The sequence below is a fragment of the Oratosquilla oratoria genome, chromosome 27 (genome assembly GCF_046742065.1).
Source record: "Oratosquilla oratoria isolate Oo_2021 chromosome 27, ASM4674206v1, whole genome shotgun sequence".
Classification (NCBI taxonomy): Eukaryota; Metazoa; Arthropoda; class Malacostraca; order Stomatopoda; family Squillidae; genus Oratosquilla; species Oratosquilla oratoria.
This window is the reverse complement of record NC_134803.1, coordinates 18,692,411-18,714,074: the sequence shown is the minus strand read 5'-3', so window position 1 is coordinate 18,714,074 and position 21,664 is coordinate 18,692,411. Positions and strand designations below refer to the sequence as shown.

The 21,664-nt window shown below is 37.5% G+C and overlaps 1 protein-coding gene across 7 annotated transcripts in view; it reads left to right on the top strand.

The window, feature by feature from the left end:
• The window catches only part of mRpL44 (mitochondrial ribosomal protein L44), a 128,272-nt gene that overhangs the window by 4,822 nt on the left and 101,786 nt on the right, over nt 1-21,664 (top strand). For 2 of the 7 annotated variants that reach the window (XM_076210308.1, XM_076210307.1), the window contains exon 2: nt 7,146-7,365. The exons of 4 other annotated variants lie outside the window; for them this stretch is intronic. In XM_076210308.1, the coding sequence (XP_076066423.1) occupies nt 7,146-7,365 (220 nt within the window). Of the gene's footprint in view, nt 1-7,145; nt 7,366-7,576; nt 7,644-21,664 lie in introns of those variants that run through there. One more of the 7 variants, XM_076210312.1, reaches the window with a different exon arrangement.

The following is a 21,664-nucleotide window of genomic DNA, read 5'->3' as shown; positions in this document are numbered from 1 at the left end:
TTGTTGACCCATAAAACCTTCATATGCCAAATTGCATGTCAATTGGGCCAGTGGTTTGGATTTTATTGATGATTATCTCTAAATTGGCAATAGTTGTCATGGCAACATGATAGATGTTAGTAAGAATAGTATAAATGGAAGGTCCTGCATTGTTTTTGACATGCTCAGGTGATTTGTTGACCCATAAAACCTCCATATGCCAAGTTGCCTGTCAATTGGGCCAGGTGTTTGGATTTTATGGATGATTACCTCTAAATTGACAGTAGTTGCCATGGCAACAGGTGTTAGTAAGAATAGTATAAAAGGAAGGTCCTGCAATGTTTTTGATATGCTCAGGTGATTTTATGACCCCTAAAACCTTCACATGCCAAGTTGCATGTCAATTGGGGCAGCGGTTTGGGTTTTACTGATGATCATCTCTAAATTGACAACTTGATAGTTCCCATAAAAAGGCAAATTTGGTATGATGGAGATGTTCCACAATGTTTTTGACATACTCAGGTGATTTGTTGACTCATGAAACCCAAGTATATAAAATTTCAATAAAATTGGACCAGTGTTTTAGAGTTTATATATATTTCTTTACCAAAATCTTTACAAATTACCACCCTTAATTCTCACACTTTGTTATGGTAAAGTCTAGCCAAAAAAAAAAATGGAATGGAAAAATAATGAAAAAAATTGTATCTCCCTTATTTTCTAAGCTATTAAAAAAAATGTTTCTAATGAAGTGGTCTTTCATATGCAACAAGATTTTTTTTTACCATACCTAATATTGAGATAATATGGGGTTCTGCTGTTGTCTTTTAATTTCCTGAGGTATAATGATAATCAGGCCATCAGCATCCATGACAATGATGACCTGGATGATCTTTAGAATTTGAGGTACTGAATTACTAAACATTGGTTAGGATATGATGGGATGTAATGATAGTGGAGGACAAAATATCATGATGGGATGTAATGATAGTGGAGGACAAAATATCACAATGGGATGTAATGATAGTGGAGGACAAAATATCTCGGTAGGATATGATGTCAGAGGAGGACAAAATATAATTTTAGGAAGGGAGGCTGGTGTGAAACACTATGATGTAGGGGAACAAAGTGTACAAAAGAGATCAGATGACCATGAGCGACCACATGTCTGTGATGGGGGGAAATGTTAATTTTGATGGGAAAAATGTTAATGAGGCATTGAATGTCAATGAAGGACCAAATATCAATATAGAGGAAGGTGTCAAGAAAAACAAAATTATAATGTAAGGCATGATATTGAAACTCAAACATGTCAAAAAGAAATAATAATGAGTTTCTTAAAACCATGTACTTTAGTATTAGAAATAAATTCCAAGAAATACAGGCGTATGTCAAAAGTGAAAATCTCGATATGATAGACATGGTTAAATAATAAAAGAGTTTGAAGCTGAATTTAATATTGCAGGATATCTTTCATCAGGATAGAAACCATAAGAAAGGTGGGGGTGTTCTCTTATTAGTTAAAAACAATGTCCATGCTTGTGTTTTAGAGAAAGTGAAACCGGTAGAATTAACCCAAACAAATGGACAAAAAATTAATGTAGGTGTAATGTATAGGCCAAAAACATTATCATTAGCAGATGACAAACTGTTATTTCAAGAACTATCTAGTTTCTGCAACCAGGGTTTTTTTATAATGGGTGATTTCAATTTTACTGACATTGATTGGATGACCCTTGAACATGGCCATATAGGTAGTTGCTTGATTGATTTTCTTGGTGACAGTTACTTAGTTCAGCATGTAAAAGAGCTCACAAGACATGGAAACTTACTTGATCTATTGATCATTAGCTACAAAAGCATGATAACCGATGTAAAAGTCAGTGAATCTGTTGCAAATAGCGATCACAACTTAGATTCAAACTACTAAAAAAAATTAGAATAGATACTTGTGTTTCTAAAATACCTGATTTCAGTAAAGCTCAGTTCATGGGACTACGTTAGGAGCTGCAGCTTACAGATTGGGGGCAAAATTAAGCGAAAGACCTGTAGATCAGATGTGGGAAATATTTCAAAATATGTTCACTAAGATGATTCATACTTACATTCCTTTTTAGGACAGATGTCCCCCAAATCAGAATTGCCCAAAATGGCTTGACAAAGCAACTGAAAAAAGTATTGCTAAAAAGAGACAGGCTTACAAGAAATATAAGTGCTCAGGTGCATCTAATGACTACCAAAGTTATGTATTAATACAGAGAGATTTAAAAATTGACAATAAAAAATTAAAACAACAATACGAAATGAATATTGCTGATAAATCTAAAGAGAATCCCAAAGAGCTCTATAGTTACATTAGAGATTAAAAGGTTGTTAGGAATCACATTGGTCCACAATTATCTGCTGACGGTCAACTTGAATATTCAAATGAAGGAATGTGTGGTATTTTAAACAATTATTTTAGCTCAGTATTCGTAAACAAAACACTTCAAAGTGAACTCTAAACTGAAACCGGTGAAAAGTCTATGATAAACTTACTCCCTACGGTAAACATAAAAAAATTAAAAATTAAAAGGTGTATAGAGAAACTCAAAGTTAATAAAACACCAGGGCCTGATGGTTGGCATCCAAGAATCTTGAAGGAAATGAAAAATGAATGTTGCTCCATTAGAAATTATTTTCAAGAAATCCATCATATCCAGAGATTTCCCAAGAGAGTGGAAGCTAGCTAACATTATTCCCATATTCAAAAAAGGTGACAAAAAGAAACCAAATAACTACAGGCCTATAAGCTTGACTTCAACTATAGGAAAAATTATGGAAACTATCATCAGAGATGCTATCAAACATCATTTAGAAAGTAACTGTTTGATAAGTGATAGTCAGCATGGTTTCAGATGGAAATATTCTTGCATGACTTACTTGAATTCTACAACTTAGTTATCTCATTTTATGACAAAAGAAACAATATAGATTTAATATATCTAAACTTTGCAAAAGCTTTTGATATCGTCCCCTACGAAAGACTACTTACTAAATTAGCTTCACATGGAATAAGTGATAGTCTATTAAGTTGGACTAGTAATTGGTTGAATGATCGAAAATGGAGAGTTGTTTTAAATGGAAAAACTTCTGGATGGAAAAATGTTACAAGTGGAGTTCCTCAGGGTTCCGTTCTTTGGGGCACTTCTATTCATAGTACAGACGCTCCTCTACTTACATTCATTCGTTTTACGTTTTTTCGATTTTACGTTTGAGCTGACTGTAAAAAAAATGAAAAAAAAATTGAGTGAATTTTTGAGTTTAGCGCGCTCTCCGTAGTACGAGACGTTCAAACGATACTTACGCATGACGCTGCCTCCATTGTTTACATGGCACAAACGACAGATTGAACGTGCCTTGCCTCCTCTTCCTCCTCCTTCTCCACCATCTCACTTTATGTTGCTTGAATTCAATTTATTTGAAATTAATGTTATTATTTTACAATGTTATGTTTATAATTAATGATTTAGGGGTGTTTTATAAGATACTGTAATAGAATTTATGGATGTATAGTACAGTATGAACGATCATATATTACTGGAACGTAGAGTAACAACTTACGTTCATTTTCACGTTACGTTTGGCCGTTCGGAACGTAACTAAAACGTAAGTTGAGGAGTGTCTGTATATATAAATGATATAGACCATGGACTAAAATCTACTCTTTCCAAATTTGCTGATGATACAAAACTGTGCAGAATGGCAAATGATCACTTAAACCAATTAGATATTCAAGAAGATTTAGATGAATTATGGCAATGGCCTGAAAAGTGGCTAATGAAATTTAACACAAGTAAATCCAAGGTAATACACATAGGTAAAAATAACAGTAAGTACGATTATAAGTTATTTGGAAATTCATTAACAAAAGTGAATAATGAAAAGGATCTCGGCATAATTATCAGTAACGAGCTTAAATCATTGAAGCAGTGTATTTCAGCCTCTGAGAAAGCAAATAAGATTCTAGGACTGATTGCACGATCTTTTGACTTCAAAAGTCCATCACTCATTAACAAGCTTTATAAATTGTTAGTTCGTTCACATTTGGAAAATGCTGTTTCTGTATAGTCACCGCATCTCATTAAAGACATTGACAGATTAGAAAAAGTACAATGGCAAGCCACAAAACTTATTTCAAATATCAAAAGTAAAACATATGAATCTGTTTTCCCTGAAAAAGCGTAGACTCAGAGGTGACTTGATACAGTTCTTTAAGATTCCAAAGGGAATTGTCAACATCAAAAGTGACAAAATTTTCACACTGAATGAAAATCAGACAAGAAACAATGGTCTCAAACTGTGCGGAAATAGATTTAATTTGGAAGTGGGTAGAAACAATTTTGCCAACCGTGTAGTTAATGAATGGAACTTCCTGCAGAGTCAGTGCAATGTAGTTCAGTTTGAAGCTTTAAGAATCATTTAGATAAACATCTAAGCAAGATGCTATAATGACTATCTCTTATTTTATATTATTTGTTTTGTTATCATTTGTCCATTTGTTTATTATTATTTGCTTGATTCTCATTTATTATTAGTTATATGTCTTATTTACTATTTACCTGTTTGTTTATTATTTAACTATATGCATTTATGTATTTTGTTATTTACATTATTATAGTTTTATTTATTCTTTTATTTATTTATCATTGTGATTTTTTCGCATCTGGCCTAGATATGGACCAAAAGGTCTCCTGTCGGCATGCTCCGCCTTTGTAATCCTTTGTTATGTGGGGTAGGTTAGGTTGGAAATGATTAAACAAAATGGAGAAAAGTGGGAGGTGAGCCAGTTGTTGTTTGCTGACGACACTGCGCTTGTAGCAGGATCAGAGGAGGGATTGAGGAAGTTAGTGACAGAGTTTGAGAAGGTGTGTGAAAGAAGGAAGCTGAAGATGAATGTGGGTAAAAGTGAGGTGATGAGATGTACAAGGGGAGAGAGTGACAGCAGGCTGGAAGTGAGCATTAAGGGTGAAAGACTGAAGGAAGTGGATAGTTTTAGATACTTGGGTGCGAATGTGGCAGGAAAGGGAGGAGTGGGGGTGGAGGTAGAATGTAGATTGAGAGAAGCGAGTAAATGCCTTGGTGGATTGAAAAGTGTAATAAGAAATAGACATCTGGGAATGGATGCTAAGAGGAGGTTATATGAAGGAATGATTGTGCCAACAGCATTGTATGGGGCAGAAACATGGAACATGAGAAAGGAAGAGAGGAGTTTGAATATGTTTGAGATGAAATGTCTGAGAAGTATGATGGGGGCTACTAGGCTGGATAGAGTGAGAAATGAGGAGGAGAACAGGGGTGGAAGGGGAACTGGGAGGTAGGGTTGATGAAAGAGTATTAGGATGGTTTGGACACATGGAAAGAATGAGTGAAGAAAGATTAGTAAAAGAAGTGTGGAAGGAGTGAATATAAGGGGGAGTCCTTGGATGAGATGGATGGATGGGGTGTAAGGGGCATTACAAAAGAAAGGAATGTCTGTGGAGGAAGGACGGGAGAGGATGGAAGATTGGGGTGAATAGAGAGGGGTTGTGTATAGAAGATGCTGTGATGCATGAGGGGGAGTGGGTGGGGGATGGGGAGTAATAAGTTGAAAGTCTCTCCAAATAATTTATTTACATGTTTATCAGGTGTCAAGTCACTAGAGATGATTACTCCTAGGTCCCTCTCTGAATTTGCTTTTTTGACTTCCTTGTTTCCAATTGTATATTTTCCCGAAACTATTTTCACCTCTTCCAAATTCTATTATGCTACTTTTCTTGATGTTGAAGTTCATCTCGTGTCTCCAGCTCCATTCCCATACTTTATCCAGGTCATCTTGCAGCGATCTGCAATCTTCTGTTTTCACTCTCTTGAGTAGTTTGGCATCCTCAGCAAAAAAGTTCATGTAACAATTTACTCCTTCATCCATATCATTTATGTATATGGTAAACATTAAAGGAGCCAAAAAGAGCCTTGGGGGACGCCACTTTTTACATCTTCCCATTTCGAATATTTGTCTCTAAGTACCACTCTCATTTTTCTCCCAGTTAAGAAATCCTTCACCCATTCCAACAGTGCTTTGAATTCCTCCTATTTTTTCAATTTTACTTATTAATTTTTTATGTGGTACCCTGTCAAATGCTTTCTGCAAATCCAAGAAGGCGCAGTCTGCCCATCCATCTCTTTCTTGGATTATCTCAATTAGTCTCGAGTAAAAGCAGATCAGGTTTGTGGTACACAATCTTCCACTTCTAAAACCAAATTGTTTGGGGTTTATTATTTTGTTATCTTCCAAGTGTTTGGTCCATTTGTTCCTGATGACCTTTTCGTGTATTTTTTGCTACTGTGCTTGTGAGGGACACTGGTCTGAAGTTTGTAGGATCTCCCCTATTTCCTCCTTTATGTATTGGTACTATGTTTGCATCTCTCCAATCTTGTGGTACCTTTCCCTTTTTGAGTGAGAAGTCTATTATCTTGTATAGTTTGTCTGCCAGTTCATCTATACACTCTTTTAGTATCCAATTTGCAATTCCATCTGGTCCGTGCGACTTTCTGATATCTAGGCTTCTTATTTGGTCTTTTATTTCCCTTTGTGTTATTTTTATTTCTTTCATCATGGGTGATCTTTCTTGTTGTCCATCCTCCCAGGATTATGAGCTCTCAATTGTAAAAACAGACCTGAAATATCTGATAACTTCTGCCATCTCTGTGTCATCTATGTATTCTTTATCTCCTTCACGCAGTTTTACTATATCATGCTTGTCATTTATGTATCTGTAAAAGAGTTTTGGTTGGTCCTTACATTTGTCTATAATATCCCTATCATATTCTCTTTTTTTCTTTCCTGCGTATATTTACATATTCATTCCTTAGTGTAGTATATGTTTGCCATTTAGATGTTTTTCTGTCTTTTCCATTTTTTCCAGGCTTTGTCTCTCCTGGCTTTAGCCTCACTACATCTTTTGTTGAACCAACATTTTATATAGATATCTTTTTGTTTCTTTTTGGTACATATTTGTTAATTCCTTCTTTGTACTTTTCTTTGATACATACATACAGGGTGTTCTAAATAAATTTGAGGCTTTTTTGGAAAGAAAAGGAAAACATCATATCTTGGCCAAAAATTGATGTATTTTCAAAATTTAAAGTGCATCTCTTGGAGGATCTTTTGCCAAGCTGCCCTGAACCTCCACCATAGCCTCCAGGCGGGACCTGAAGCTGCAGCACGTGGCCTTCACAGTGTCCTTCAAGAGACACTTGAACACCAGTTTGATCCTGGGAGTCCGCTCTTCCTTGGTGTTGTAGGCAGTACGATTGGTGTCTTTTTCAACTGCATCCCACACATAATAGTCCATGGGGTTGAATCAGGTGAGTAGGGGGGCCAGATGTTAGGACTTATGAAGTCATAGAAGTTCTCAGACAGCCACTTCTGGGTTTTCCCGGAGGTGTGACACAAAGCTGAGCCCTGCTGCCACACGTTTTATCTTCCAGCAGCCAACCTCTCCACCCAGCACTTAACAACAATGGACAGTAACTCGATATAGCCATCTTAAGTGAGTCTGAGTCCCTCTTCAAAGATGTGGGGCAGCATGACATGGGCTTCACTGGAAACACACCCAAAGACCATCACAATTTGAGGGAACTTGGTATTTTTAACCTTTTTATAATTTCATCTGATTTTCTTTGGGAAACGTAGCCTAGGCCTAAGCATATTGAATAAAATACTATCATCTTTGACCTATGATATTTTATACTGTATTTGTCAACCTTTGTATTATTTTACCATCAGACTTTCTTTAGGAAACGTATGCATACTGAATAAAATCTTATTATCTTTGAGCTACGTTGTTTAATATTCATTAACTTTTTATAATTTTCGTTAGGAAACATAGCCTAGGCCTACGCATACTGAATAAAGTCCTGTCATCTTTGACCTACAAATCCTTTTTTGTTGGTTACATTAAAATCATTGTAAAGCAAAATTAGGAAAAAAATATTTCGAAACACATTCTTTTCGTTTACGTACTGTACCAAAAATATTGTTATCGACAACAGACTAGGCATAAACAAAGTTTACTGTTACATTTTATTAATCGCAAAACATAAAAATACAAAATGCTGTGCCGAACATTTTGTCATTGACAACAGACTAGGCATAAAAAAATAGTTACATTTTATTAATTGCAAAACAAAAATACAAAATGTAAGGCAAAATTAGGATTTTTTTTATGTCAACAAAACACATTCTTTTCGTTTAAGTACTGTACCGAACATATTGTTATCGACAACAAACTAGCCTAGGCATAAAAAGTTTGTTATATTTTATTAATTGCAAAACATACAAAAATACAAAATGCAATGCAAAATTAGGAAACATTTTACTTCAAACAAACAAAATGAAAGAATATTTAGCTGGCTGGGATGCTGACGCTGCCGGCAGCCTGCGAAAACTATCGTACTCGCGTCTCACAGCGTGCGGAGTAATGTACTGCACTGCCAGGCATAACATTGCTATTCTATTACTCTAATGTTAGATATTATTGCACCATCTCGTGGTCGTAAAGATGATCAGTCGTGAGTCGCATAGGTCGTAAGTCGACGACTACCTGTATATATATATATATATCTATATATATATATATATATATAATATATATATATATATATATATATATATATATAATTTTTTTTAGAAGTGGATTCCTATGCAGTAGAGTACAGTAGGCCCTCAACATTTGTGAGTTCCACTCTTGTGAGGTTTGCACATTCGCGAGTTTCTAGTAGCACAAATGTATTTACCAAATTTCATGTGAAAAAATAACAAAGCAGCCTATCACCACGCCACTATCCTCCTTCCCTTATCCCCCCTCCCCCCACTGTCAGCCTGCCAGTCTGCCACTCTGTCTCAGTCATTGTCTTGTTTGTCCAGGCGTTTGGTCAGCTTGAAGTGATTGCTCTAACTTTGTGTTTGTATGTCCTCCAGTTCATGTGTGTGTGTGTGTGTATTTACCTAGTTGTATTGTACGGGAAGGGGAGCTATGCTCGTGGTGTCCCGTCTTCATATCTTATTTTATCTAAACTATTTCTAAATTCATGTATTGTTTTTGCACACACCACTTTCTCATCTAACTTGTTCCAACTGTCTATTACTCTGTGAGGAAAGCTGTTCTTTTTCAGATCTCTTCTATAGCTGTCTTTTTTTATTTTCTTTCCGTGTCCTCTTGTATTTCTATCATCCCATTTGATCAGATTCTATCAATAATTTCTATGCCTTTCATGATTCTGTAAATAGCTATCAAATCTCCTCTCTCTCTTCTTTGCTCAAGTGTCTGTAGTTCAAGTTTTGCTAGTCTCTCTTCATATGATAGTTTTGAGAGTGTTTGTGCCAATTTTGTAATTGCTCTTTGTATTCTATCAAGTTTTTTAATACATTTTTTTGTACTTGGTGACCATATCGTTGCTGCATATTCCAATCTTGGTCTTATCAGGGTGATTAGAATTTTCTTCACCATTTCTTCATCCAAGTATGTAAATGCCACTTTGATTGTTCTTATTAAATTATAAGTTTCTCCAAAAATCATATTTATATGTTTCTCAGGTGACATATTATTCATAACAATGACTCCCAGGTCCTTCTCATTTTCTACTTTTTTTATTCTTTCTTCTCCCAATTTATATGATCCTGTTATTCTGTTTTTGCTTTTTCCAAATTCCATTATACTACACTTTTTTGTATTGAACTTCATCTCCCACTTCCTACTCCATTCCTGTACTTTATTTAGATCACTCTGTAGTGATTCACAATCGTCTTCCGTGTTCACTTTTTTCAGTAGTTTTGCATCATCTGCAAAGAAGCTCATATAGCTTTCAATTCCTTCATCCATATCATTAATATATATAGCAAACATTATTGGGGCCAAAACTGTTCCTTGTGGAACACCGCTTATTACTTCATCCCATTTTGAGTGTTGTCTCTTATCACTACTCTCATTTTTCTTTCTTGCAAAGTCTTCCATCCATTTAAGCAGTTTGCCCTGTATTCCTCCTTCAGTTTCTAATTTCTTAAGCAACTTCTTGTGTGGTACTTTGTCAAAAGCTTTTTTTAGGTGTAGAAATGCCTTGAATAGAAACATATTAAATTGGTGACGCATGATCGTCCTTGTTTGAATTCAAATTGCCTTGGATTTAGCACGTGTTTTTTTTTCTAAATATTTTACCCATCTACTTTTGGCAATTCTTTCACAAATTTTTGCTATTGTACTTGTTAGAGAGACTGGTCTATAGTTGGTAGGGTCTTCTTTATTTTCCCCTTTATATATAGGTACTATATTTACTTTTTTCCAATCTTCTGGAACTTTACCTTCTTTCAAGGAACTATTTATTATGCTATGTATTTAGTCTGCCAGTTCATTTCTGCATTCTTTCAAAATCCAGTTTGCTATTTCATCTGGTCCATGCGATTTTCTGACATCAAGATTACTCAAGTGTTTCATTATTTCATTCTTTGTTACTTCCATTTCTTTCATAGGGGGGACTTTCTCTTTCCATTCGATCTCTTCAGGTTATATGTTCTCCCTTGTAAACACTGATTTAAAATGCTTGTTCATAATTTCCGCCATTTCTATTTCCTCTGTGTGTTCAACTCCTTGTCTTAATTTCTCCAAATCTTGTTTGTTTTTCAGTTTGTTGTTGTTGGTTGATCGTTACATTTTTCTATGACATCTTTTTCATATTTTCTCTTTTCCTCTGCACACTTGTACATATTCATTTCTATAACAAGTATATATTTTCCATTTTTCAGGTCTTTTGTATTTCTTCAATTTGGTCCAAGCTTTGTCTCTTTTGTCTTTTAATTCCCTACAACTTTTGTTGTACCAGCACTTTACATATTCTTTTTCTTGTTTTTGTCTTGGGACATACTTTTCCACTCCTTTTTTTTTTTTTTTTTTTATAAATTTTTGTCAAAATATTCCATTTCTCTTCTACTTTTGTTTCTTCTTTGTATATTCCTTCCCAGTTTTCTTTTTGAAAGAATTCTCTTATTTGATCAAAGTTTGTTTTTTCATACATTCCTCCTTTTCTATATTGTTCATTTCTTTTCATGTATTTCTCCTCATTTAGTTCCAGTTCAGTCAATATGTGGTCACTTTTACTTATTGGTGTTTTATATTCAATCTTTTCCACTATTCTAGGTTCAGATGTAATTATTAGGTCTAGTCTCGATGGTTCTTCATTTCTATACCTAGTGTTCTCCTGTATCCACTGTGTCATTGTACATACATACGTATACATATACCAAGGCTTTTTCCCCCTTACAAGGGGGGTAGCCAAAAAGAAAAAGGCATAAAATCATTCCCACCCATTCCATCCCTGAATACACTCCACACCCCCTCCACCCTCCCTCTTATCTTAGCACCTCCAGAATGACAGGTCATCCCTGCACCTTGTCCACTGCCCTGGGTCAGAAGCAGTGTCGCAAGACACAGCACATCCACAGCAAGGCCGCTTCATTAAATCGGTGACCCCCCCCCCCTCCGTCCCCCCATTGCATAAAATGAGAGGACGGGGAGAAATCCCTTCGGGCTGTGTCAAATTTTGCCCACACATACTACCTCACCCCACCCATTGCAATCACAACATCATCCATATACAACCATTCTCCATTCACCCCTGTCTTCTGTCCTCTTCCGTCCTTCCTCAACAGACATTCCCCTCTTCCCCAAAGCCCCCTTCACCCCATCCATCCACCTCATCCTAGGACGTCCCTTCATGTTCACTCCCTCCACATCTGCCTTCCACACATATTTTACTAGTCTTTCTTCACTCATTCTTTTCATGTATCCAAACCATCCTAATATTCTTTCATCAACCCTATCTCCCAGCTCCTTTTCCACCCCTGTTCTCCTCCTCACCTCATTTCCCACTCTATCTAGCCTAGTAACCCCCATCATACTTCTCAGACACCTCATCTCAAACACATTCAAACTCCTTCTCTCTTCTTCTCTTATGTTCCATGTTTCTGCCCCATACAGTGCTGTTGGCACAATCACTCCTTCATACAGTCTCCTCTTAGCATCCATTCCCAAATGTCTATTCCTCATTACACTCTTTAATCCACCAAGGCATTTACTCACTTCTCTCAATCTACATTCTATCTCCACTTTCACTCCACCTTTCCCTGCCACATTTGCACCCAAGTATCTAAAACTATCCACTTCCTCCAGTCACTCTCCCTTAACCACTTCACTACGGAACTTAAATCTCGCGGGCAGCAGCCAATGGCAGCCGTACGACGTGTTGTAATAATACTCGCATCATAAAATATAGTCACCGCTTATATCAATCATTCTCTCTTTCACCCGCGAATTTTGAAAACCACAGAGAATGGGATTCAGGGCACATTTGGGAGAATGTAAAAACACAGGGGCGACTACAATAAATATAATCAAGACGCCGATATGGCAGCATCGCGAATCCACTTGCTCCTCATGACGCCTATGTGTGCGGCACCGTATGGAAGGGGTTAATGCTCACTTCCAGTCTACTGCCACTTTCACCCCTAGTACATCTCATCACCTTACTTTTACCCACATTTATCTTTAGCTTTCTTCTATCACATACTCTCCCAAACTCTGCCACCAACTTCCTCAATCCCTCCTTCGATACTGCCACAAGCGCAGTGTCGTCCGCAAACAACAGCTGGCTCACCTCCCACTTTTCTCCATTTTCTTTAACCATCTCCAATCCCTTGCCCACTACCCTAGCATTTACCTCTCGCACCACCCCATCCATGTACAAGTTGAACAGCCAGGGCGACATAACGCATCCTTGACGAAGTCCCAACTTTACCGTAAGTAGAACATTTCCCCATGCGTCGTCTCCACCGTTTACTGTCATCTCTTCCCAGCAGACTTCTTTGCAATTAAAGTCGCTCATCATAACTATTTAATGTTATCCTTGTGTCTTCTAACATACTTTTATGTTCACTCTCTTCCCACGAGGCTGTTTTTGGAGGCACATAATTTATCACAAACTTTCTGCTCTTCTTATCTCTGTCTTCCACTTCGATCATAATCATCTCTATTCTTTCCATATGTGACACACCTCACGTTTATATCCTTCTTAGTCAGGAACATAACTCCACCCCCTTGTTTTGTCTCTCTGTTTCTAATCCAATAATTATATGCATCATGTCCTACACTGTTGGGTGGTAGTGGACCTTTTAATTTCGTTTCTACAATTCCCATTATGTCCAGTTCTTTTTCCTTCAAATAATCATTCAGCTCATTCAATCCTATTATTAATCCATCTATATTTGTGTAAGACACTTAGTTTTCTGCCACTTCCATTCTATTCTCTGTTTCCCTTTTGTTTTTCTCTAGTATGTCGTATTTCCTTACTTTCATATTCACCACTCTCCAATAGAATTTTTCTTTTTCTGACTCGGTTCTGTTCTCGTTTTGTTTCCTTAGCTTCATGTCTTTTCATTTTTTCCTCCTCTCCTCTTTATTCATTTCTCTTTTTATCCATACCTTTTTATATTGTTCACTTGCTGCTAGTTTCCCTGTTTTTGCTAAGATATTCTCTGCCGTTGTTTGTGACCTGAATTTAATCTTAATTGGTCTAGTCTTATCTGTACTATGCTCTCCGAGTCTATACATCTCTTCAATTTGTTTCATGATTTCAGGTTCATCTTCCTGAAGTAATTCTAGTAAACTGCTTTTTCTTTTTCCTCATTGATTCTTGTGGTTCTATATAATTATACATTTCTTTTTATCTGCTAAGTCTCTTACTATGTTCTCCTTCTGTGTCATCACTTTAATAACTGAGTCTTCAGTTTGTTCTTTCATTTGCTGTTTAATTATGTCAGTAAATACAACTCCATTGTTTTCTTGGATTTTTTTTCCAACCCTGTGCTTCTTTTGCTATGGCCTCTTTATTGGAGGGGTGTGGAGTGTAGTCGGGGATGGAATGGGTGGGAATGATTTTATGCCTTTTTCTTTTTGGCTACCCCCCTTGTAAGGGGGAAAAAGCCTTGGTATATGTATGTATGTATGTATTATTCCTCTTTAATTCCTCATTCTCCTCTTTTACTTCTTTTAACTGTCTTTTTAAATCTATTTCTTAAGTTAAGTTTTTGTTCACCTTCTCTAGTTCTTCCAATTTTTCAGCTCTCTGCGCAATCTTTGCTATGTTACCGAACCTCTTCTCCCAATGTTCGGTCATTTTTTCAAGTTTTTCCTTTAGTCTTGCTAATCGGGGGAGGTTGGTATTCTCCCCCCCCCCTCATTAAATCCCTGGAAATTATTATCTTCACCTTCCATTGTGCTACTCTTATCTATATTTCTAACCTTAATGCTTTTACTGATATTTTTGATTTCCCCAGTGTCGTCAGCTGACCTTTTGTTTACATTTTTCTGTCAGGGGGAGCCCGTTCGTCTCCCTCCTCATTTTCTTCCATTTCCCTCAGTAATTCCTCCCCTTCTCCCTTTTCATTACCTTTTTACTACACGAGTTTTCCCCTTCCCTACAAATACAATAAGGTAATTCCTTGTAGTTGAGATCCACGAAAAATGTATTTTTTTCCGGAGTTCCAATCCACGCCGTGAATCCGACGAAAGTGTGTGTGTGTGTGTGGTGAACTATGGCCCCCAAGCAAGGAGCAACCTCTCATGATGAGTCTACTCTGAAAAGATTAAAGAAAGTGATGAATTTGGAGAAGAAGGTTGCTAGATAAGTGTAGGGCAGGTAATATGAACAATTCTGTTGTTGGAAAGCTATTTAATGTAAATGAGAGCACAGTGGGTTCAATAAAGAAAAATGAGGTGAACATTTGGGCAGCACTGGCATCTACTGCTCCTCCTTCTGCTAAGTAAGTGTCGCAGGATCTAAGATGGAATCTACTTTATATGTGTGGATAACAGACCAGAACAAAAAAGGCAATCCAATTGATACCAATGCAGTTCATGCAAAGGGATAAGCATTGTATGACAGGGTAATGAGTGATAAGGCTAGCATGTGTGTGGAGGCTAGCACCAGTGCAAAACTGGACCGTCCTGCCACCACCCAGTCTGAATTTTTAGCAAGGCATGGAAGTCCTTGACAGAGAAGATTTACTAAATTGGGATAAGAGAAACACAAGAGAACATGGAAAGAACCTTAAAAAAGACAATTATAGAAGGGACCTGAAAAAGAACAACTTTCCCCACAGAATGGTAAATGTATGGAACACATTGGATGAAAAAACTGTGTGCAAAAACAATACAAGAATTTAGGAGCAAACTGTATATGGAGAGATAAAATGATGGGACACCACGAGCTTAGCTCCCCTTTCCCATAAGATACAACTAGATAAATACACATGAGCTTCCGAGCTGTCAATACCTATCAACTTGTGCTCCAAAGGCTGCCAAATAAGACAAAAATTCTCAATAGTGTAAGGAAAACAGGAGGCCTGGTTTGTATTGAATGGGAGGGGTAACAATTGTGGTTACCCAAAATAATTTCTCTGCAGTGTTAAAGTGATTTAATGATAGGAAATGCAAGAAAATAAATATGTTGATTTTAAGCTGAATGTCAACTAAAATCAGGGCATCACAATGAGGTCTAATATAAACAGAGACTTTGAATTGCTGGGAAGATTCTGCCTGTATAAGGAAGATTCTTTTTCTGGTTTTGTTAAGTACGAAAGAAAAAATTAGAGTGAAATTTTAGGCATGGAAAGGGAGGTAAGTATTAATAGAAAAGGGTGGGAGAATGAATTTATGAAACTAAGGAAGGAGTTTGTAGAATTAGTGGAATGTTTAACCCAAGCTAACAATAATATATCTGATCTGAAGAAAACAAATTCTGAACTAACAATTTAGATAAAGGGTTAAAAAAGTTATCTAATGGAAGTTGAATGTGGAAATGAAAAGATGAAAATTAATGATATTACCAATAGTGAAAACTTAAAAAACGATGGCCAGGGGTAGTTGCCGCTGTTTGGCCCCCAACTCTTGGGGTTGGGGGGTGGTCCCACGACGCAGACGCTGTAGAGAGCAATCCTGGGCCCACCACAAAATACACATGCCCAACATGCTCTAAACCCATTACTTCGAGCAGACAGACAAAGGGCTCAGTTCAGTGCAATATGTGCAAAAACTGGGCCCACCTCACTTGTACAACACTTGCTGACACAAACCAATACACAAACACTTGGACATGTTCTACCTGCCCTCCAGTAACCCCACTCCCACCTCCCCAACCACAGCCAGCACCCTTACCCACTCCCAATTTCCCTTTGCCCTTACCCCCGATCAGTACTCCCCTTCCTTTGTCCCCGATCTCTCTTTTCCCCCCCTCTAACCCAGATCCTACACCTTCCCCATTACCACCCCAACCTCAACCCCAAACAGCAACATACAACACATACAAAACACACAACATCAACATATTACAACACAACATTGACGGTATTAACACGAAAAAACATGAACTTGAACACTTTCTTAAACAACACAACATACACATTGCGATTTTACAAGAAACAAAACTAAGACACTCACACAAAACACCATCATTTCATAATTACACCACCATCAGACAAGACCGGACTGACGGCAATGGCAGTGGACTCATCACCCTGATCCATCACTCCATCTGTTTTGTGGACACAAGTGCCACAACCAAAATTCTCCTCCCTACCACAGCTAACACAACAGAAATCCAATCCATTCGAATCCGCACAGGCAACAAATCAACACTGACAATAGTTAACATGTACATTCCCCCACAATCATCCCCCACAGTTCCAAACACCTTCAGGCCTCAATTTAGCCAACTAGCCTCAATCCCCAACCTGATCATGGGTGGTGGCTTCAATGCCAAGTCGTCTGCCTGGTATGTCGACAACCCTGACACAGACAGAGGGCTTGATATACAGACTCAGTTTGACACATTGACTATCATGAACAACACACATAATCATACACATATCCCACACCAAGCCCTCTACACTCCCTCCTCTCCTGATATCACCTTCTGCTTCCCCTGCCTAACCCCAACAACATCATGGAGAGTGGTCGGAACCCTTGGTTCTGACCACCTTCCAATCATTATCACCACCAAAACAAGATGCACCCCAGTTGGCCACAGACACACATACACCAATTGCAAGAGAGCTAACTGGGAAGCTTTTACTAAAGAGACAGAACAACATTTTGAAAAACTTAACAGTACACCAATCACAAACATAAACAATGCTGTGCACACTTTTAATACAATCATACAAAACGCAGACAAGAGATACATCCCTAGAGGCAACAGAAAATCACACAACCCCAACTTCACACCAGAAATCCAAGACCTCGTCAGACAACGTGACACACTTAAACACGATACCCCCACACCTATCCCTCAAAACATAGCAGACCAAATACAAACACTAAACACTGTGATTGCTAATAAAATACATGAACAAAAAACACAAAATTGGCAAAACTTTATCAATGCACTTGATCACAAAACAAACACCAGCAAATTGTACAAAACACTCAACAGCATTACACTATCCAACAGTAACACTACAAGCTCTCACGCAGCAATAATCACAACAACAGATAATCTACTATCAAACAGACAACAAGCAAAGGCACTCATACGTCATTTTGCACAGACAAGCCATCTCACTTCTCACCCTGATGACCGACGCACCATTCAACCTAAGAAAGACTTCCCCACAGACTCAGACTATACACCCTTCATAGACAGTCAGACAAAACTCATAATACATAATCTCAAGCACTCATCTGCCTGTGGCCCTGATAACATAAGCAACATCCACCTAAAACACATTGGACCACAAGGTATACACGCTCACAAACATTGCAAACTACAGCTATTCACACAACACTATACCTGACATCTGGAAGCATGGTAAAATAATCACCATTCCAAAACCGAACAAAGACCCAACAATCCCAACATCGCACCGCCCAATCACACTTCTCTGCACCCCCTCTAAAGTCATTGAACGCCTAATGCTTAAACTTGTCACACCACATATTCCCCTTGCTGACTCACAACACGGTTTTAGGCCACTACACTCCACAAACACTCTTCTGATAAACCTCACACAAAGAATTTTAGATGGCATCAATTCAGATAGGCCCCACCACACAACACTTCTCATAACATTAGACATTAGTAAAGCTTTTGATGCTATCCCCCGCCACAACCTAACAAATAAAATATATAACACAGACATGCACAATAACACCAAAAGATGGCTGGCCAATTATCTGGCAGGTAGGAATGCTTACGTGTCATATAATAGCCAATCATCGCACATCAGAAACATTAAGAATGGAGTACCACAGGGCTCAGTTCTATCCCCCACACTATTTAATCTATACATGCATGACTTACCCACACCAGACAACTCAGAAATACAAATCTCTTCCTACGCAGACGACATAACAATCACATACACACATCGTAACACAGACAAAGCTGCAGAAATAATCTAGCCATACCTTGATACACTCAACACATGGTTCATTACAAACAGACTCAAAATAGCTCCAACCAAATCTACAGCAACACTTCTCACCAACTGGACAATAGAACACTACATACCTCATCTCTACATCAACAACACTCTAATACCACACACAAACACACCGAAAATTCTTGGTGTAACATACGATACATCCATGTCTTTCAAACAACACATCACAAACATAAAAAACAAATGCACACCTAGACTTAACGCACTTAAGTCAATCACTGGAACGACATTTGGACAAAACAAAGAAACTAATATAACAATATACAAACAATGCATACGCTCAGTGTTGAATTATGCGAGTCCTGCATGGGCTCCTAATCTCAGTGAGACACACCACAACACCCTTTAAATCATACAAAATAAAGCCCTAAAAACAATTACAGGCTGCACAAATACAACACCAACAGACCATTTACACCATGAAACAAAAGTCCTCAAAGTCAAGGACCACCTCGACATGAGAGGCACACAAACACTTGCCGCAGCCACCACAAACACATCACACCTGCTACACTACATAGCAGAACACCCACACACACCAAGAAACATTAAAACAACACCCAAAGACCTTTATTACGCACAAATACTCTCTTCTCTTCCTCCACAACCACCAAATACCAGCCTCCGGAAACATATTCATAATCATATCACTCACTGCTCCATTAACACACTGAAAGACAACACACTTCTGCATGCCAGACCCCCTGATATCCACCCTTCTGAATCATCTCTCCCATGAAAGGACAGAGTCCACTTGGCCAGACTGCGATGCGGCCACCACCCAGCACTTCTAAGCTACCAGAAGAGGCTGGATGACCGCATTGTGAACAGCTGCCCAGGATGTAACACTTCACCCCATACCATACAACACATAATGGAAGACTGCATTATACACAATCATGCATGCAAACAACACAACATACACTCTATAAAGGATTTGTGGGAAAACCCAGTTTCGGCTGTAGCATTCCTTGGGGAGACGGGACTGCTCGGACAGACAGTCTAGGGAACGACAACAACAACAACTTAAAAAAAGAGGTAAATAACAAAGTATAGGCAATGAAAGAATTGAAAACTTAGGTGAGGAAAGTATGCAAAAGATTAAGAAATAGAATGAAAATAGAAAATAAAGAAATTGCTTTAAAAAAAAAAAAAAAAACGGTACAACAGATGCAGGAAATTACAAAGGACCATTCAAGTAATTAAAGAAAAGGCAAATTGGGTTAGAGATACAGTGAATAGGAAAAAATGTATAGTGGTTTATGGACTATAGGAAAAACATGGTCTAGTGAGGTACATTAGAGAAAAAGCAGAAAAAGAAATAGCAATATCAATTCAAAAAGAAATACAAGATGGTGACAAGGAAGTAGAGAAAGATATAGAAGTGTATAGAAGGGGACAATATTATAAGGAAAGAAATCAACCCCTAGAGATAAACCTAAGATCGCAAATGGTAGTAGAAGACATATTAGAAAAGCAAGGAAATTGGCAAAGAGTGAACATTACAACAAAATATGGATAAAATGAGAAATGAGTGTTGAGGAAATAGAAGACACTAAAAGGTGAAGCTAAGGAAAAAATGTGAAGAGAACAGAGACTGAAAGCAGGGAGTTCTATTGGAGGGTCATAGACATGAGGCTGAGGAAATGGTACATCAAAGTAGGCAAAACAAACAGAAAACAGGATGTAGAAGGAAAATATTTAAAGTGACATATATTAACATTGATGGATTAATCTCAGGATTTAATTAACTAAATGATTACCTGTCGGATGAAAAACCAGACATAACGGGAATTGTGGAGACAAAATTAAGGGGTCCAATACCACCTGATAGTGTTGGACACAGGTTATACAATTATTGGATTAAAAACAGAAATGAGAAATAAGGCAGAGGAATCATGTTATTGGCCAAGAAAGATTTAAATGTGATGAAGGTTACTGAGGGTAAAACCAGTGTGGAAATGATCATGATAAAAGTCAAAGACAGCAACATAAAAAAAACATAAAAAATAGAAAGTTTGTGGTGATTTATGTGCCCCCAAAAATGGGCTCTTGGACAGAGAGTGAGCATTCATAAATGTTAGATGATGGAAGGCATTCATTAAATGAGATACTAAAGGACAGGTAGCCTGGTACTTATGGGGGATTTTAACTGCAAAATAATCTGTTGGGTGATGGCAGTGAAGGGTGAGAGGATCTATGGCAAAATGTATTACTGGGCATGACCATGGAACATACAGTGACACAATAGGTCAATGAAATACCAGATACAGAAGTAATCAAGAACTGTCAAGACTGAATTCAATATTTACAACAGAACCAGAAATTGTGGATAAAATTGAATACAAGACACCATTCCTCTGAGGGAGCATAGGGTGAAACCGGTCAGAAATAAACTCAGAACTAGACTTGTGACTTCTTTTTCCGCCTTCATCAAAGAATGACCTCATACTAAAGGAAGAAATGTATATGGAGAGAAATGAAAAGTACAGAAAAGGAAGATTGATGTACAACAAAACAGACTTTGGGAAACTTAGAAATTTTTTTAAAATACAAATTGTGAAAAATTCTACTTTGAAGAGACAAAAGTGAAAGAGAAATGGGAGATCTTGAAGGAAATCTATAATGAAGGAGTGAATAAATATGTACCAAGACAGAAATAAGAGGTGTACATTAAATGTTGGTTCAACAGAAGATGCATTGAGATGAAAGATAGAAGAGACAAAGCTTGGAAAAGATGTAGAAAAGATAAAAACCTGGAAAATTCAATTATATATCAGCTATAGAAATGAATATGCAAAAGTGCAAAGAAAGGAAAAAACTATGAAAAAGGCATAATAGAAAAATGTAAAGATCAACTTAAACTATTCTATAGATATGTGAAAGGTAAACTTAGAAATAAACAGGAAATGGTTAAACTACACCAAGGAAATACAATACACAGAAGATCTAGAAATGGCCAAAGTCACTTTAAGTCAGATTTCACTAGAGAAAAAGTACAGCATTGGGATGAAGGAAGTGAAGTGGGGGACAGCATAATGGAGGGACAGGTGCAGTATAATAAAAGTGTCGTCATATCTCTGTGAACAGAGTCCTCCTGTATCACAGACAAAATGA